Raw genomic sequence first — 16,282 nt, 5'->3', positions numbered from 1 at the left:
GTGTGGTGTATTTGATTTGATCAGATACCTAGTCTATGATGTTTTATTATGATGAGCTGTTCTTTGCTGTTGTGCTTTTGTCCTATACACCTGGCTATTATGGCTCGGATACAACAGTGGATAGTCAGCTATCCAGCCATCTATTGATGCCTAATATCTGTAAAATAATATATATATCTTGTCAAATACTGGATAGGAGCAATGAAATGTACTGTACTGCCCTGTTTGCCTTTTGTTTACTGCATTATAGACAATGTACTTCCAAACTGCATTATAGACAATGTACTTCCAAATACAATAATCTGTTTTAATTTAGACACATATTTATGCTCTGCATCTGTCAGTGGTCACCAACCTTTGAGTCGAGATCACTTTCGCAGTCAAAAAGCAAACCGAGATCTAATGCTCAGATAAAAAAATAAAAAGATTACTTAAAAAATGTAACATTAACCTAATAAAAACAGTTCTGTAGGAATGACGTTTGTGCACTAGGCCTCATACATTATCACAGCATATTCACTATATACTGTATATGTCTGCCCTGCCAATATTATTTTCTCAGACCATATTACATTTGAAAACTTGAGCTTTATAACAAAATTGATCAGTTGGTGTAGCACTTGTGAGGCACAGCTGAGCATAAATTGAAATAATTTGCAAAAAGTTAGCTTTTTTATTTGACTGATGGCCATCTTCCACCTGATCGCGAAACTCGAGTCGCACCGCATCTGCGCTCAGGCACAAATTCATGTTGTTCCTATGACCAGAGAAAGTGAAATATTCCTTCATATTAAAATAGAAGCAATGACTGCTAACAATAAAAACACAGGGCTATCGATACACTTGGCTTATCATTTATTGCAGTGCAAGTGGAAGTAGAGAGAAGCGCATTTTATGTTTTGTTATAGTGTTGAATAAAAACAGTGTTGACAGTGCTGAATAAAAACTTGGACATGAACTCACTCATAAAAACAGTAGCTCTTTGCTGTATTCTTTCACAGTCTCTCTCTGGTCATGGTTTTAAAAGTAATGAAATGTCACGTAGACTATTACCAAACTTTGCTGTCTTTTCACACAAATGAATTGGTTCAAAATGGGAACACTTTGCCTACCTGGTGCGCAGGGCTTCTGAATCAAGTGGCTTGCGAAAGTATTCACCCCCTTGGCATTTTTCCTATTTTGTTGCCTTACAACTGGAATTAAAATTGATAGATTTTTGGGGGGTTTGTATCATTTGATTTACACAACATGCCTACCACTTTGAAGATACAAAATATTTTTTATTGTGAAACAAACAAGAAATTAGACAAAAAAACAGAACTTGAGCATGCATAACTATTCACCCCTATTACAGCTGCAAGTCTCTTGGGGTATGTCTCTATAAGCTTGGCACATCTAGCCACTGGGATTTTTGCCCATTCTTCAAGGTAAAACTGCTCCAGCTCCTTCATGTTGGATGGGTTCCGCTGGTGTACAGCAATCTTTTAATCATACCACAGATTCTCAATTGGATTGAGGTCTGGGCTTTGACTAGGCCATTCCAAGACATTTAAATGTTTCCCCTTAAACCACTCGAGTGTTGCTTTAGCAGTATGCTTAGGGTCATTGTCCTGCTGGAAGGTGAACATCCGTCCCAGTCTCAAATCTCTGGAAGACTGAAACAGGTTTCCCTCAAGAATTTCCCTGTATTTAGTGCCATCCTTCAATTCTGACCAGTTTCCCAGTCCCTGCCGATGAAAAACATCCCCACAGCATGATGCTCCCACCACCATGCTTCACTGTGGGGATGGTGCTCTCTGGGTGATGAGAGGTGTTGGGTTTGCACCAGACATAGCGTTTCCCTTGATGACCAAAAAGCTCAATTTTAGTCTCATCTGACCAGAGTAGCTTCTTCCATATGTTTGGGGAGTCTCCCACATGCCTTTTGGCGAACACCAAACGTTTGCTTATTTTTTTCTTTAAGCAATGATGTTTTTTCAAGCCACTCTTCCGTGGCTTTTTTAAAATTTCACTTCATTAATTTGGACTATTTTGTGTATGATTTCTATTTCATCTAATAGACAATTTAAATTACAGGTTGTAATGCAACAAAATAGGGAAAACGCCAAGGGTGATGAATACTTATGCAAGACACTGTACCGCCAACAGCGCAACACCAAAAAAAGGAGAGCAAACCTTTATGCATTCTTGTTGGCATTTCTACAGAAATGTTTGGTGATCGACTAGGAATGCCTTGAAGATTGACCGGTTGGTGACCACTGATCTATGTCGTGCTCATGGAGACTATATGTATGCTATATAAATCCTTTATAAATTGTAGCTTGTTTAAAGTGGGACCACAAACGGGTACCTTACTTATTGGTATTTTCCCATGGCAGGTGACCAATGTGGATGACGAGGGGAATGAGTTGGGTTCTGGGACCATGGAGCTCACCCAGACAGAGCTCATCCTGCACACACGCAAGAGGGACGCCATCCGGTGGCCCTACCTATGTCTGCGGCGCTATGGCTACGACTCCAACCTCTTCTCATTCGAGAGTGGCCGGCGCTGTCAGACTGGACAGGGTGAGTCTGAACCAACTGGCCGAGCTAATAGTACATAGGTATTACAAAATGTTGCCCTATGAGATGTGTGTACATACAGTGCTGAATAAAGGCAACGTTTCTGTTCTACTTTTGTATGAAAATGAACTACAATTGGAATGGGATAATGTATTTTTGGTCAGGAATCTTTGCTTTCAAACAACAACAGTTTTAGATTAGTTTAAGATAACTTAAGTTATGTACAGTTGAAGTTGGAAGTTTACATACACTTAGTTTGGAGTCATTAAAACTCGTTGTTCAACCACTCCACAAATTTCTTGTTAACAAACTATAGTTTTGGCAAGTCGGTTAGGATATCTAATTTGTGCATGACGCAAGTAATTTTTCCAACAATTGTTTACAGATTATTTCACTTATAATTCACTGTATGACAATTCCAGTGGGTCAGAAGTTTACATACACCAAGTTGACTGTGCATTTAAACAGCTTGGAAAATTCCAGAAAATGATGTCATGGCTTTAGGAGGTTCTGATAGGCTAATTGACATCATTTGAGTCAATTGGAGGTGTACCTGTGGATGCATTTCAAGGCCTACCTTCAAACTCAGTGCGAGCAAGGAGGCCTACAAACCTGACACAGTTACACCAGCTCTGTCAGGCGGAATGGGCCAAAATTCACCCAATTTATTGTGGCAAGCTTGTGGAAGGCTACCCAAACGTTTGATCCAAGTTAAACAATTTAAAGGCAATGCTACCAAATACTAATTGAGTGTATGTAAACTTCTGACCCACTGGGAATGTGATGAAAGAAATAAAAGCTGAAATAAATCTACTATTATTCTGACATTTCACTTTCTTAAAATAAAGTGGTGATCCTAACTGACCTAAGACAGGGAATTTTTATTAGGATTAAATGTCAGGAATTGTAAAAAACGGAGTTTAAATGTATTTGGCTAAGGTGTATGTAAACTTCTGACTTCAAGTGTATGTGTGTTTTCTCTGTGGTCATGCAGGAATTTTTGCGTTTAAATGTTCTCGTGCGGAGGAGATTTTCAACCTCCTCCAGGAGCTGATGCAGTGCAACAGTATCAATGTGGTGGAGGAGCCTATGATCATGACCGGCAGTGGACACGCACGAGAGATAGACATGCCTCGAACACCACAGACACCCAACAGTAAGCACAAAACACAGATAGAAACACACAATTTAAAATGTAATTTCAGAGTAATACAGGACAGATGTGGAGCAATAGCTGAGAATATGTGTTTGGCGAAAAACAGAGTAGTAATTCCAGATATCAGGGATCTGGTGTCGAAAGAAAATCAAATAACATTTAATTTGTCATGTGCCGAATACAAAGCCTTAACCGTGATTATTTTTGCTTAAATACAAAATCTAATTATATTTGTCACATGCACCAAATACCTCAGGTGTAGACTTTAACGTGAAATGCTTACGAGCCCTTCCTAACAATCCAGAGTTTAAAAATATAGTAACACAACAAATAAAATATACAAGAATGGAGCTATTTACAAGGAGTACCAGATCAGTGTGCAGGGGTACGAGGTATTTGAGGTAGATATGTATGGTGCATTCGGAATGGATTCAGACCCCTTCACTTTTTCAACATTTTGTTACGTTACTGCTTTATTATAAAATTGATTAAATTAACTTTTTTCCCCTCACCGATTTACACACAATACCCCATGATGACCCCATGATATTTTTGCAAATTTATAACATAAAAAACAAATACCTTATTTGCATAAGTATTCAGACCCTTCAATATGAGCCTCAAAATTGAGCTCAGGTGCATCCTGTTTCCATTGATCATCCTTGAGCTGTTTCTACAACTTGATTGGAGTCCACCTGTGGTAAATTCAATTGATTGGACATGATTTGGAAAGGTCCCACTGTTGTCAGACTCCAGTCACCCAAGTCATAGACTGTTCTCTCTGCTACCCCACGGCAAGCAGTACCGGAGCGCCAAGTCTAGGAACAAAAGGCTCCTTAACAGCTTCAACCCAAAAGCCATAAGACTGCTGAACAATTAATCAAATGGCCACCTGGACTATTTACATTGAGACACCCCCCTCCCTTTGTTTTTACACTGCTGCTACTTGATGTTTATTATCTATGCATAGTCACTTTACCCCTGCCTACATGTACAAAATAACTTCACTAACCTGTACCCCCGCACATTGACTTGGGACTGGTACCTCCTGTATGTAGCCTCGTTATTTTTGTGTTATTTATTTTTATTTTACCATTTTTATTTTAGTTTATTTAGTAAATCTTTTCTTGACTATTTCTTGAACTGCATTGTTGGTTAATGGTTTGTAAGTAAGCATTTCACGGTAAGGTTTACACAACTTCTGGCACCGACAGAGATGATCGCTTCGCGTTCCTAGGAAACTATGCAGTATTTAGTTTTTTTGTGTTATTTCTTACAATGTTACCCCCGGTAATCTTAGGTTTTATTACGTACAGTCGGGAGGAACTATTGGATATAAGAGCAATGTCAACTCACCAACAATACGACTTTCCCGAAGCGGATCCTCTGTTTTGCCCACCACCCAGGACAACGGATCGGAACCCAGCCGGCGACCCCCAAAAAACGACGCCGTAGAAGGGGCAGACGGAGCGGTCTTCTGGTCAGGCTCCGTAGACGGGCGCACCGCTCCCGAGCATACTACTCGCCAATGTCCAGTCTCTTGACAACAAGGTAGACGAAATCCGTGCAAGGGTAGCCTTCCAGAGAGACATCAGAGACTGTAATGTTCTTTGTTTCACGGAAACATGGCTCACTCGAGACACGCTATCTGAGTCGGTACAGCCACCTGGTTTCTTCACGCATCGCGCTGAAAGAAACAAGCATCTCTCTGGTAAGAAGAAGGGTGGGGGTGTATGCCTTATGATTAACGAGACGTGGTGTGATCATAACATACAGGAACTCAAGTCCTTCTGTTCACCTGACTTAGAATTCCTCACAATCAAATGCCGACCGCATTATCTACCAAGAGAATTCTCTTCGATTATAATCACAGCCGCATATATCCCCCCCAAGCAGACACATCGATGGCCCTGAACGAACTTCATTTGACTCTGTAAACTGGAAACCACATATCCTGAGGCTGCATTTATTGTAGCTGGGGATTTTAACAAGGCTAATCTGAAAACAAGGCTCACTAAATTCTATCAGCATATCGATTGCGCTACCAGGGCTGGCAAAACCCTAGATCATTGCTATTCTAACTTCCGCGACGCATATAAGGCCCTCCCCGCCCTCTTTTCGGAAAAGCTGACCACGACTCCATTTTGTTGCTTCCAGCCTATAGACAGAAACTAAAACAGGAAGCCCCCATGCTCAGGTCTGTTCAACGCTGGTCCGACCAATCAGATTCCACGCTTCAAGATTGCTTCGATCACATGGACTGGGATATGTTCCGCATTGCGGCGAACAACAACATTGACGAATATGCTGAGTCGGTGAGCGGGTTTATTAGCAAGTGCATCGGCGATGTCGTACCCACAGCGTCTATTAAAACATTCCCAAACCAGAAACCGTGGATTGATGGCAGCATTCGCGCAAAACTGAAAGCGCGAACCACTGCTTTTAATCAGGGCAAGGTGACCGGAAACATGACCGAATACAAACAGTGTAGCTATTCCCTCCGCAAGGCAATCAAACAAGCTAAGCGTCAGTATAGAGACAAAGTAGAGTCGCAATTCAACGGCTCAGACACGAGAGGCATGCGGCAGGGTCTACAGTCAATCACGGACTATAAAAGGAAAACCAGCCCGTCGCGGACCAGGATGTCTTGTTCCCAGACAGACTAAACAACGTCTTTGCTCGCTTTGAGGACAATACAGTGCCACTGACACGGCCCGCTACCAAAACCTGCGGGCTCTCCTTCACTGCAGCCGACGTGAGCAAAACATTTAAACATGTCAACCCTCGCTAGGCTGCAGGCCCAGACGGCATCCCCAGCCTCGTCCTCAGAGCATGCGTAGACCAGCTGGCTGGTGTGTTTACGGACATATTCAATCAATCCTTATCCCAGTCTGCTGTCACCACATGCTTCAAAAGGGCCATCATTGTTCCTGTTCCCAAGAAAGCTAAGGTAACTGAGCTAAATGACTTTCGCCCCGTAGCACTCACTTCCGTCATCATGAAGTGCTTTGAGAGACTAGTCAAGGACCATATCACCTAGACCCACTCCAATTTGCTTACCGCCCCAATAGGTCCACAGACGACGCAATCACACTGCACACTGCCCTAACCCATCTGGACAAGAGGAATACCTATGTGAGATTGCTGTTCATCGACTACAGCTCAGCATTTAACACCATTGTACCCTCCAAACTCGTCATCAAGCTCGACCCCGGGTCTCGACCCCCCCCCCCCCCCCCCGTGCAACTGGGTCCTGGACTTCCTGACGGGCCGCCCCCAGGTGGTGAGGGTAGGTAACAACATCTCCACCCTGCTGATCCTCAACACTGGGGCCCCACAAGGGTGCGTTCTCAGCCCTCTCCTGTACTCCCTGTTCACCCATGACTGCGTGGTCATGCACGCCTCCAACTCAATCATCAAGTTTGCAAATGACACTTCAGTGGTAGGCTTGATTACCAACAACGAAGAGACAGACTACAGGGAGGAGGTGAGGGCCCTCGGAGTGTGGTGTCAGGAAAATAACCTCACACTCAACGTCAGCAAAACAAAGGAGATGATCGTGGACTTCAGGAAACAGCAGAGGGAGCACCCCCCCATCCACATCGATGGGACAGTAGTGGAGAGGGTAGAAAGTTAAGTTCCTCGGCGTACACATTACGGACAAACTGAAATGGTCCAACCACACAGATAGCGTGGTGAAGAAGGCGCAGCAGCGCCTCGTCAACCTCAGGAGGCTGAAGAAATTCAGCTTGTCACCAAAAACACTTAAACTTTTACAGATGCACAATCGAGAGCATCCTGTCGGGCTGTATCACTGCCTGGTACGGCAACTGCTCCGCCCATAACCGTAAGGCTCTCCAGAGGGTAGTGAGGTCTGCACAACGCATCACTGGGTGCAAACTACCTGCCCTCCAGGACACCTACGCCACCCGATGTCACAGGAAGGCCAAAATTATCATCAAGGACAACAACCACCCGAGCCACTGCCTGTTCACCCCACTATCATCCAGCAGGCGAGGTCAGTACAGGTGCATCAAAGCAGGGACCCAGAGACTGAAAAACAGCTTCTATCTCAAGGCCATTAGACTGCTAAACAGCCATCACTAACATTGAGTGGCTGCTGCCAACATACTGACTCAACTCCAGCCACTTTAATTAATAATGGAAAAATGCCACTTTAACAATGCCACTTCATATAATGTTTACATACCCTACATTACTCATCTCATATGTATATACTGTACTCTACTGCATCTTGCCATCTTGATGTAATGTATCACTAGCCACTTTTAACAATGCCACTTCATATAATGTTTACATATCCTACATTACTCATCTCATATGTATATTCTGTACTCTATACCATCCACTGCATCTTGCCTATGCCGTTCTATACCATCACTCATTCATATATTTTTTCATGTACATATTCTTATTCATTCCTTTACACTTGTGTGTATAAGGTAATTGTGAAATTGTTAGGTTAGATTACTCGTTGGATATTACTGCATTGTCGGAACTAGAAGCATAAGCATTTCGCTACACTCGCATTAACATCTGCTAACCATGTGTATGTGACAAATAAAATTTTATTTGATTAACCTGTTGTATTCGGAACATGTGACAAATACAATTTGATTTGACAGTGCATGTCAGAGCAAAAACCAAGCCATGAGGTCGAAGGAGTTGTCTGTAGAGCTCCAAGACAGGATTATGTCGAAGCACAGATCTGGGGAAGGGTACCAAAACATTTCTGCAGCATTGAAGTGGCGCAGCGGTCTAAGGCACTGCATCGCAGTGCTAGAGGCATCACTACAGACACGGGTTCGATACCGGGTTGTATCACAATCGGCCGTGATCGGGAGTACCACAGGGCGATGCACAATTGGCCCAGCGTCGTCCGTGTTAGGGGAGGGTTTGGCCGGGGGGGCTTTACAAGTAGGCCGTCATTAAGGATTTAATTAAGAATCAATAGGAATTTGTTCTTAACTGACTTGACTAGTTAAATAGAGGTAAAAATATATACAGTTGAAGTCGGAAGTTTACATACACCTTAACCTGATTTTAAATGTACTTGGCTTTCACAATTCCTGACATTTAATCCTAGTAAAAATTCCCTGTTTTAGGTCAGTTAGGATCACCACTTTATTTTAAGAATGTGAAATGCCAGAATAATAGTAGAGAGAATGATTTATTTCAGCTTTTATTTATTTCATCACATTCCCAGAGGTCAGAAGTTTACATACACTGAATTAGTATTTGGTAGCATTGCCTTTTAAATTGTTTAACTTGGGTCAAATGTTTTGGGTAGCCTTCCACAAGCTTCCTACAAAAGGTTGGGTGAATTTTGGCCCATTCCTCCTGCGGAGCTGGTGTAACTGTGTCAGGTTTGTAGGCCTCCGTGCTCGCACACACTTTTTCAGTTCTGCACACAAATTTTCTATTGGATTGAGGTTAGGGCTTTGTGATGGCCACTCCAATACCTTGACTCTTGTCCTTAAGCCATTTTGCCACAACTTTGGAACTATGCTTGGGGTCATTGTCCATTTGGAAGACCCATTTGCGACCAAGCTTTAACTTCCTGACTGATGTCTTGAGATGTTGCTTCAATATATCCACAATTTTCCTACCTCATGATGCCATCTATTTTGTTAAGTGCACCAGTCCCTCCTGCAGCAAAGCACACCCACAACATGATGCTGCCACCCCTGTGCTTCATGGTTGGGATGGTGTTCTTCGGCTTGCAAGCCTCCCCCTCTTTCCTCCAAACAATGGTCATTTTGGCCAAACAGTTAGATTTTTGTTTCATCAGACCAGAGGACATTCCTCCAAAAAGTACGATCTTTGTCCCCATGTGAAGTTGAAAATCGTATTCTGGCTTTTTCATGGCGGTTTTAGAGCAGTGGCTTCTTCTACTTTTGTACCTGTTTCTCCAGCATCTTCACAAGGTCCTTTGCTGTTGTTCTGGGATTGATTTGAACTTTTCGCACCGAATACGTTCATCTCTAGAAGACAGAAAGCGTCGACTTCCTGAACGGTATGACAGCTGCGTGGTCCCATGGTGTTTGTACTTGCGTACTATTGTTTGTACAGATGTACATGGTACCTTCAGGCGTTTGGAAATTGCTCCCAAGGATGAACCAGACTTGTGGAGGTCTACAATTTGTTTTCTGAGGTCTTAGCTGATTTCATTTGATTTTCCCACGATGTCAAGCAAAGAGGCACTGAGTTTGAAGGTAGGCCTTGAAATACATCCACAGGTACACCTCCAATTGACTCAAATGATGTCAATTAGCCTATCAGAATCTTCTAAAGCCATGACATAATTTTCTGGAATTTTCCAAGCTGTTTAATGGCACAGTCAACATAGTGTATGTAAACTTCTGACCCACTGGAATTGTCATACAGTGAAATAATCTGTCTGTAACATTTTGGGGAAAAATTACTTGTGTCATGCAAAGTAGATGCCCTAACCGACTTGCCTAAACTATAGTTTGTTAACCTCTTATGGCTAGGGGGCAGTATTTTCACGGCTGGATAAAAAACGTACCCGATTTAATCTGGTTACTAATCCTACCCAGTAACTAGAATATGCATATACTTATTATATATGGATAGAAAACACCCTAAAGTTTCTAAAACTGTTTGAATGGTGTCTGTGAGTATAACAGAACTCAAATGGCAGGTCAAAACCTGAGAGATTCCTTTACAGGAAGTGGCCTGTCTGACCATTTCTGGAACTTCTTTGCCATCTCTATCTTTTACTAAGGATCTCTGCTCTAACGTGACACTTCCTACGTCGTCCATAGGCGCTCAGAGCCCGGGAAAAACCTGAATGTCGTCATCCCAGCCCCAGGCTGAAACACATTATCGCCTTTCTCAAGTGGCCGATCAAGGGACTGTGGGCTTAGGCGCGTGACCTGCCCGCCCCCCGTCTTTGTGATTTTTTTTTCCTCTGTTTGCCGAAAAGGAGATTCCCGGTCGGAATATTATCGCTTTTCTACGAGAAAAATGGCATAAAAATTGATTTTAAACAGCGGTTGACATGCTTCGAAGTACGGTAATGGAATATTTAGAATTTTTTTGTCACGAATTGCGCCATGCGCACGACCCTTCTTTACCATTTCGGATAGTATCTGGAACGCACAAACAAAACGCCACTATTCGGATATAACGATGGATTATTTTGGACCAAACCAACATTTGTTATTGAAGTAGCAGTCCTGGGAATGCATTCTGACGAAGACAACAAAGGTAATGAAACTTTTGTAATAGTAAATCGGAGTTTGATCAGGGCTAAACTTGGTCGGTGTCTAAATGGCTAGCCGTGATGGCTGGGCTATCTACTGAGAATATTGCAAAATGTGCTTTCACCGAAAAGCTATTTTAAAATCGGACATATTCGAGTGCATAGAGGAGTTCTGTATCTATAATTCTTAAAATAATTGTTATGTTTTTTGTGACCGTTTATCGTGAGTAATTTAGTAAATTCACCGGATGTTTGCGGGGGGTATGCTAGTTCTGAACGTCACATGCTAATGTAAAAAGCTGGTTTTTGATATAAATATGAACTTGATTGAACAAAACATGCATGCATTGTATAACATAATGTCCTAGGGTTGTCATCTGATGAAGATCATCAAAGGTTAGTGCTGCATTTAGCTGTGGTTTTGTTTTTTGTGACATTATATGCTAGCTTGAAAAATGGGTGTCTGATTATTTCTGGCTTGGTACTCTGCTGACATAATCTAATGTTTTGCTTTCGCTGTAAAGCCTTTTTGAAATCGGACAGTGTGGTTAGATAAAGGAGAGTCTTGTCTTTAAAATGCTGTGAAATAGTCATATGTTTGAAAAATTGAAGTTTTTGTATTTTTGAGGAATTTGTAATTCGCGCCACGCCTATCATTGGATATTGGAGCATGTGTTCCGCTAGCGGAACGTCTAGATGTAAGAGGTTAACAAGAATTTTGTGGAGTGGTTGAAAAACAAGTTTTAATGACTCCAACATAAGTGTATGTAAACTTCCGACTTCAGCTGTAGGTCCCCAAGAACACAGTGGCCTCCATAATTATTAAATAGTAGTTGAAAACATCAAGAATCTTTCTAGAGCTGGCTGCCAGGCCAAACTGAGCAATCGGGGAGAAGGGCCTTGGTCAGGGAGGTGACCAAGAACCCGATGGTCACTGACAGAGCTCCAGTTCCTCTGTGGAGATGGGATAACCTTTCAGAAGGGCAACCATCTCTGCAGCACTCCACCAATCAGGCCTTCATGGTAGGTAGGCACCTGAAATACTCTCAGACCTTGAGAAACAAGGTTCTCTGGTCTGACGATACCTAGATCTAACTTTGGCTTGAATGCCAAGCATGTAACGTCTGAAGGAAACCTGGCACCATCCCTACGGTGAAGCATGGTGTTGCCAGCATCATGCAGTTGGGATGTTTTTCAGCGGCAGGGACTGGGAGACTAGTCAGGATAGAGGGAAAGATGAACGGAACAAAGTACAGATGAAAACTTGCTCCAGAGCACACACCCAAGACAACGCAGGAGTAGCTTCAGGACAAGTCTCTGAATGTTCTTGAGTGGCCCAGCCAGATCCCGGACTTGAACCCGATCGAACCTCTCTGAAGAGTCCTGAAAATAGCTGTGTTGTGACGCTCCCCATCCAACCTGACAGAGCTTGAGGATCTGCAGAAAAAAAGGGAGATACTCCTCAAATACAGGTGTGCCAAGCTTGTAGAATCATACGCAAGAAGACTCGAGGCTGTAATCGCTGCCAAAGGTGCTTCAACAAAGTACTGAGTAAAGGGTCTGAATACTTTTTAAAAAAAAGTTTGACATTTGCGAACATTTCTAAAAACTGTTTTTGTTTTGTCATTAAGGGGTATTGTGTGTAGATTGATGAGGGGAAAAAAACGAAGCAATTTTAGAATAAGGCTGTAACGTATCAAAATGTGGAAAAAGTGAAGGGGTCTGAATACTTTCCGAATGCGCCGTATGTGAATGTAGGGTAAAGTGACTACACTGTAAAAAATATTGTGCCCCTTTTACTTAAACATTTTGTTAACTATTTGCATCAGCTTTTTAATTAAATCCAACAAGGAGGATCTTTTAAGTATAATATACTTCGCTTTTAGTGTATTACAAGCTCAAATATATGAAGTGCAAACAACTAACTGGATCTCAAAAATTCCTTTCATTCATCTTAATTTTATCAGGTTCAGAACAGTTTTTTTGTTTGACCTGCTTAAATCCTTAAGTCCCGGAACTGATGTTATAAGTTTGATATACTTAATGTAGTCAGTTACAGAACTAATATTGTATGTTTCATTTGCTGAATTTACTCAGTATCGTAATTGATATTCTGTGTTTTATCTACAAATGTTTTTTGCTCAGTTACTTATGGTACTCAGGTTAGTGAAATGTATTTAAATTGGGTTCCTACTACTCAAATAAATACTCACAACTATACTTAAATCTGATGCACTCGTTACCTCGATATACTTTGGATAATTTACTAAAAATGATTTCTATACAAGGGAATATGCAAAAAGAAACAGTGTTCAACTTACAGAATCTGTAAGCATTCTGGGTATAGCTACACCTTGCCTCCTTAGGTAAAGTTACATCCAGATAGGTTGCACCTGACTACAAATAATTTTTGATCTTTACAACTGCATAAAGTTTAGGTGATAGTTTGGGATTAGCACTTTGACCTCACATATTGTGCAGTTTGGCAAGAATTTTCTGGTGGTCTGTGTGCCCCTTAGCAACAAAGCAATATTTTAACAGAAACGTAAATTAACGATTTGTCTTAGACTTTACACATAGCACAATATGAACTTAAGCTCAAATACAACCTCATTCAAACTGTTTTAGATTAATCAAAACATGGGTTTTCAAAATATACATTGCACCTTTTGTTACAAAATATATGCCAAATTCTCCCTTAAGCCTGACTCCATATGCACTAGTGAAGCCCATATGGACATATTATTTTGACAGGTATAAGCATTCTGGGTATAACTCCTCCTTGCTTCCTTAGGTATAGTTACATCCAGATAGTTTGCACCTGACAAATAACCTCAGATATCCACTAGTGCATATGGAGTATGTTTTAAAACAAAGCCGTTTTTTTAAACAGGAATTGACAATGTCTCTTATGACTTCACCCGACAAAGAGCATATGTAAACTGTAGCTCCTATACCACCTAGCTTTTCAGCTTACTGAGTATGGTTTAGACTACAGTTTGTGAGTTGCCCTTTGAGAGTTCTCATAGATATCTTCAGACATCTCTGAAAACAAGTAACTTCATCTTAAGAGCTTGAACCTGTGGGGAGGTCCTGCAATCATCAAGTTCCAAGAATACTTTTTGGAACACCTCAAAGGTATATTTCAGTTCTTTGGGGTACATTAGATTAAAGAATTAGATGAGGCCCATAAGCAACGTACATGACTGTGTAAAACTGGGAATACCAGCCAGGACCTCTGCTCCTTCAATGCAGATCCCATGCTCTATATTCTGGTGCAGATCCTTCACAGTGAACACTTTCATCACATGCTGAACGAGGTCCTCTCGAATCCTGGTGTCGTCAGCATCCTGAGTGAAATAAATAAGAAATAACAGACTAGGCTACTAGATTAACTGTGCAACTTGAGAGGAGAGAGAGGGAAAGAAAGGAAGATGCCTCATTTAGAGATAAATAAGGATACAAAAATAAAAACCTTTACCTTGTATTCTGTGATAAGGTCTTCAACCCTCTCGCCGAGGTATATGATCAGGCCACGGATCACACTGTCCCTTCTTTCCTGGATGGTGTTGCACTGTAATATGTTATACAAATAATTGCATTTAATACCGGCAAATAAATACACAGTGTGTGTGTGTGTGTGTGTGTGTGTGTGTGTGTGTGTGTGTGTGTGTGTGTGTGTGTATGTGTGTGTATATATATATATATATATATATATATATATATATATAATGTGTGTGTGTGTATATATGTGTATCTATGTATATGTGTATCTATGTATATGTATATATATAGTGAAGGTGTTACTGTGCATACCCTCTACAGAACTTCAAGGATTTTCTGCATGTCCGCCTTTACAGCACCTCCTTTTGACTTAAACAAGTCCAATAGTTTTGGTGTAAATTCATCCAGCTTCTGCATAAAGGTGGACTCGAGCAACAGTTGTAATTCTTCCAAAATCTGAGTGAGAGAGAGAATTCTGAACAGATAAGGACAAAAGATGATCTGAGAGCCAGAATGCTATTGGGAAACCCATGTGTAGAGTGAGAATGTTCAGACTAATCTTTAATGCATATTTTATTGTAGATTAGAATATTAGGTCAAGACAACAAAATATTTAAATCAATATACATTTTTTACCTACATTGACTATTTTCATTCAGCTGTATTTTGTACCTGAGTGGGCTCAAACAGGGCTGGCCATCTTTCTTTGAAGCCCTTCACAGGAAGGGCCTGAACGACATCTTGTCTTCAATATGAGAAGCTTCACAATGTTGTGGTTGTTACGTATTTGTACTTCTCCCAGTAGCTCCACTCGCTCCCTTTCCAGAGTCTCATCTGTTTCTCCAGCAGGGTGGGGTGGGAGGTAATTTACCTCAGCCGTCTTTGTTTTTTTAATGTTCTTGGCAACGGGCCTGTCCTCTGGTGATTCTCTTGACAGAGTTCACTTCCAGTTCTGGGAAACCAATTCCTCTCAGTTTCGATCTGTAGTTGCCCATCTTATACTTCAGGCTGGTTTGCCATCCGTACAGGCCTGAGAAGGACCCAGGCTCTTTAAGACATGGGTAATTTTTTACCAAAGCTTCTGCAACCTGCCAAATTTGTAGACTTGATGGATAGGCTGTAAACTGGAAGATCCTTTCAGACAGTTTTTCCAGGATGTCTGATTTCGCAGACAGATTGTTGAGTACTGTTCCATCCTTCATTTGTGCTTCATTAGCTGCCTCAAGAATGAGCTCTGTATCATAAACAAATTGAGGAACTTCAAACTCAGATGGCCACGGACTGGAGCGTTGGGAAGAGGTACTTTCTGGAGAGGACAATATCACAGTATCACGTGATCCAAGGGATCCCCTCTCATCCGATGTCTCTGTGGAGCTGTTATTGAGTTCTTGTACATTTAAAGTAATAAGAGGTGGGCCGTCAAAGTCAACCACTTTAATGGTGTCTTTATCCTTTAGGTCTTCAGTATCAAGCAAAGAAAATAACTGATCTCCAAATGCACTGTCCATGCACTGTAGAACAAATTATTTTTGAAGCTGAAATGTCTCTTGCACAATTGTGCTAAGCTCAGCCACAGTAGCAGGGATTCCAGAAGGTAATGTTAGCTTATGGATATCAGGGCCCACCAATAGGTCCTGTAGCCTGGCAGACATTTCTGTTCTGTTGTAGCGAAAGTGATCCTGTCAAGAAAAAATGCATAAAAGTTATCAAATGGCTATGATGTCAAACATGGGTATCCCATTAAATCGATCAAGTGCTGCTTACTAGATCTCATAATAATAAACATGTAAAACCAAGCATTTCTATTCTAT

At 41.5% G+C, this 16,282-nt stretch overlaps 1 protein-coding gene across 2 annotated transcripts in view; it reads left to right on the top strand.

Moving 5' to 3' along the window:
• Nucleotides 1–16,282, top strand: part of LOC106583557 (fibroblast growth factor receptor substrate 2) — a 38,926-nt gene that overhangs the window by 3,710 nt on the left and 18,934 nt on the right. For both annotated transcript variants that reach the window (XM_014167876.2, XM_014167875.2), the window contains exons 4-5: nt 2,379–2,565; nt 3,557–3,718. In XM_014167876.2, coding sequence (XP_014023351.1) covers nt 2,379–2,565; nt 3,557–3,718 — 349 coding nt within the window. The remainder of the gene's footprint in view (nt 1–2,378; nt 2,566–3,556; nt 3,719–16,282) is intronic.

Source organism: Salmo salar, chromosome ssa22 (assembly GCF_905237065.1).
Source record: "Salmo salar chromosome ssa22, Ssal_v3.1, whole genome shotgun sequence".
Taxonomy (NCBI): domain Eukaryota; kingdom Metazoa; phylum Chordata; class Actinopteri; order Salmoniformes; family Salmonidae; genus Salmo; species Salmo salar.
Note: the sequence above shows the minus strand (reverse complement) of the source record. Positions and strands in the feature narration are given on the sequence as shown.